At 42.5% G+C, this 2,029-nt stretch overlaps 1 protein-coding gene across 1 annotated transcript; it reads left to right on the top strand.

Annotated features, from left to right (window-relative positions):
* The first annotated feature begins 308 nt into the window (after positions 1–308).
* LOC114180532 (cytochrome P450 94B3-like) lies at positions 309–2,029 on the top strand. The gene has a single exon (XM_028066846.1). It carries the CDS (start codon positions 354–356, stop codon positions 1,929–1,931), a length of 1,578 nt encoding a protein of 525 aa, XP_027922647.1. The 5' UTR covers positions 309–353; the 3' UTR covers positions 1,932–2,029.

The following is a 2,029-nucleotide window of genomic DNA, read 5'->3' as shown; positions in this document are numbered from 1 at the left end:
TTATATTTAAATAAATATAAATGAAATCCTTACTATTGGAGCTCTAAATATTTGATATGTAAATATCTTTTGTATTTTTTTTAGGTGCTATTTACTAATTTTTTGAAAAAAAAAAGACAATAGGTTTTCTTAAATAAATGGGTAAGAGTACAATTAAAAAGAATATTGATGTTGTATTAAGATTTGAAAATGATAGTTAAATGAAACAAAAATCTTTGAAAATAGGATAGTAAAAACTAAGAATATTGGAGGAAGTATTTATGTAAGGACTCACAAATATATTTTTTCTCTCACTCAAATAAAGGGAACATAATTAATAAATAATTATCATAATGCACATAATTTAAATTTAAATGGCATATAAGAGTCAACTCATATCATGTTTAAGAGTGCTCTCCATATATTCTGATGGTAATATGGGAGCATTCATGATTCTCCTTTCCTTGGAGCCCCTCCTCTCCTTCTTCTTCCTCCTCATCCTTTTCTACACCGCACTGGTAGAATTCCGGCGACGGAATAAATTCTCCGGCACGGGTCCGGCTACGTATCCCCTCATCGGATGTCTGATATCCTTCTACAAGAACAAGCACCGTTTGCTAGATTGGTACACTGAGTTACTTGGTGAGTCCCCGAGCAACACCATAGTGGTTCAAAGGCTTGGTGCACGTAGAACCATTGTCACTGCAAACCCACAAAATGTTGAGTACATACTCAAGACAAACTTCAACAACTTCCCCAAAGGCAAGCCCTTCACGGAGATCCTTGGAGATTTCCTTGGGCAAGGGATTTTCAACGTGGACGGAGAGCTGTGGCTTACACAGCGCAGATTTGTGAGCCATGAGTTCTCTACCAAGTCCCTGAGGGAGTTTGTCATGCACACGTTGGAGAGGGAAGTGTGTGAGAGGCTTTTGCCGGTGCTTGAGGCGCTGTCCGATGAGAACAAGGTGGTTGACTTGCAGGAGTTGCTAGGGAGGTTCTCGTTCAATGTGATCTGCAAGTTCACACTGGGGACTAATAGGTGCTGCTTGGACCCTTCTGTCCCTACCTGTTCCCTCGCAAGGGCTTTTGATGTGGCTGCAGAGGTGTCTGCGAGGCGTGGGGCAGCACCTTTGTTCATGATCTGGAGGGTGAAGAGATGGCTTGGTGCTGGATCTGAAGGATTGCTTAGAAAAGCTGTTGGGGAGGTTGAGAGGCATGTGATGAGAGTGATTCGGGAGAGGAAGGAGAAGAGAGAGGAGAGTGAGGAAAATGGTGTTGTTGAAGATCTCTTGTCAAGGCTTTTATGTGCAGGTCATGAGGAGGAGTTGATCAAAGACATGGTGATAAGTTTCATTATGGCAGGGAGGGACACTACTTCAGCAGCTATGACGTGGTTCTTCTGGATACTGTCACATTATTCCCACATGGAGAAGCAGATAGTGGAAGAGGCAAAAGGGGTGTTGGATTACGAATCGGTGAAGAATTTGAGTTTCTTGAAGGCATGTTTGTGCGAGTCCATGAGGTTGTATCCCCCAGTGGCATGGGACTCCAAGCATGCCAGTGGTGATGATGTGTTGCCGGATGGCACTTTGGTGAAGGCAGGAGATAGGGTCACATATTTTCCCTATGGAATGGGGAGAATGGAAGCCTTGTGGGGGAAGGACTGCTTTGAATTTAGACCAGATCGATGGTTTCTGGAACCTGGAAACAGTGAGGGAATAATGTTGAACGAAGTTTCTCCTTTCTTGTTTCCAGTTTTTCAGGCTGGTCCAAGGGTGTGTCTTGGCAAAGAAATGGCCTTCATTCAAATGAAGTATGTGGTGGCTTCAATTCTTAGCCGATTCAAGTTTACAATTGTTGCTCCACAGAGGCCTATTTTCGTGCCACTGCTCACGGCACACATGGCTGGTGGTCTAAGAGTATTGGTTTCCAAAAGGGAAAAAACTGAGTGATTGACTCAGATTTTTAAATTCCATTCAGTCAATCGCACTCATTAGTCCCATATTTTAATGCTGATGCTTCATTATGTATTACATTTTCTCTTCTCACA

This window comes from Vigna unguiculata, chromosome 1 (genome assembly GCF_004118075.2).
Source record: "Vigna unguiculata cultivar IT97K-499-35 chromosome 1, ASM411807v1, whole genome shotgun sequence".
Taxonomy (NCBI): Eukaryota; Viridiplantae; Streptophyta; class Magnoliopsida; order Fabales; family Fabaceae; genus Vigna; species Vigna unguiculata.
Note: the sequence above shows the minus strand (reverse complement) of the source record. Positions and strands in the feature narration are given on the sequence as shown.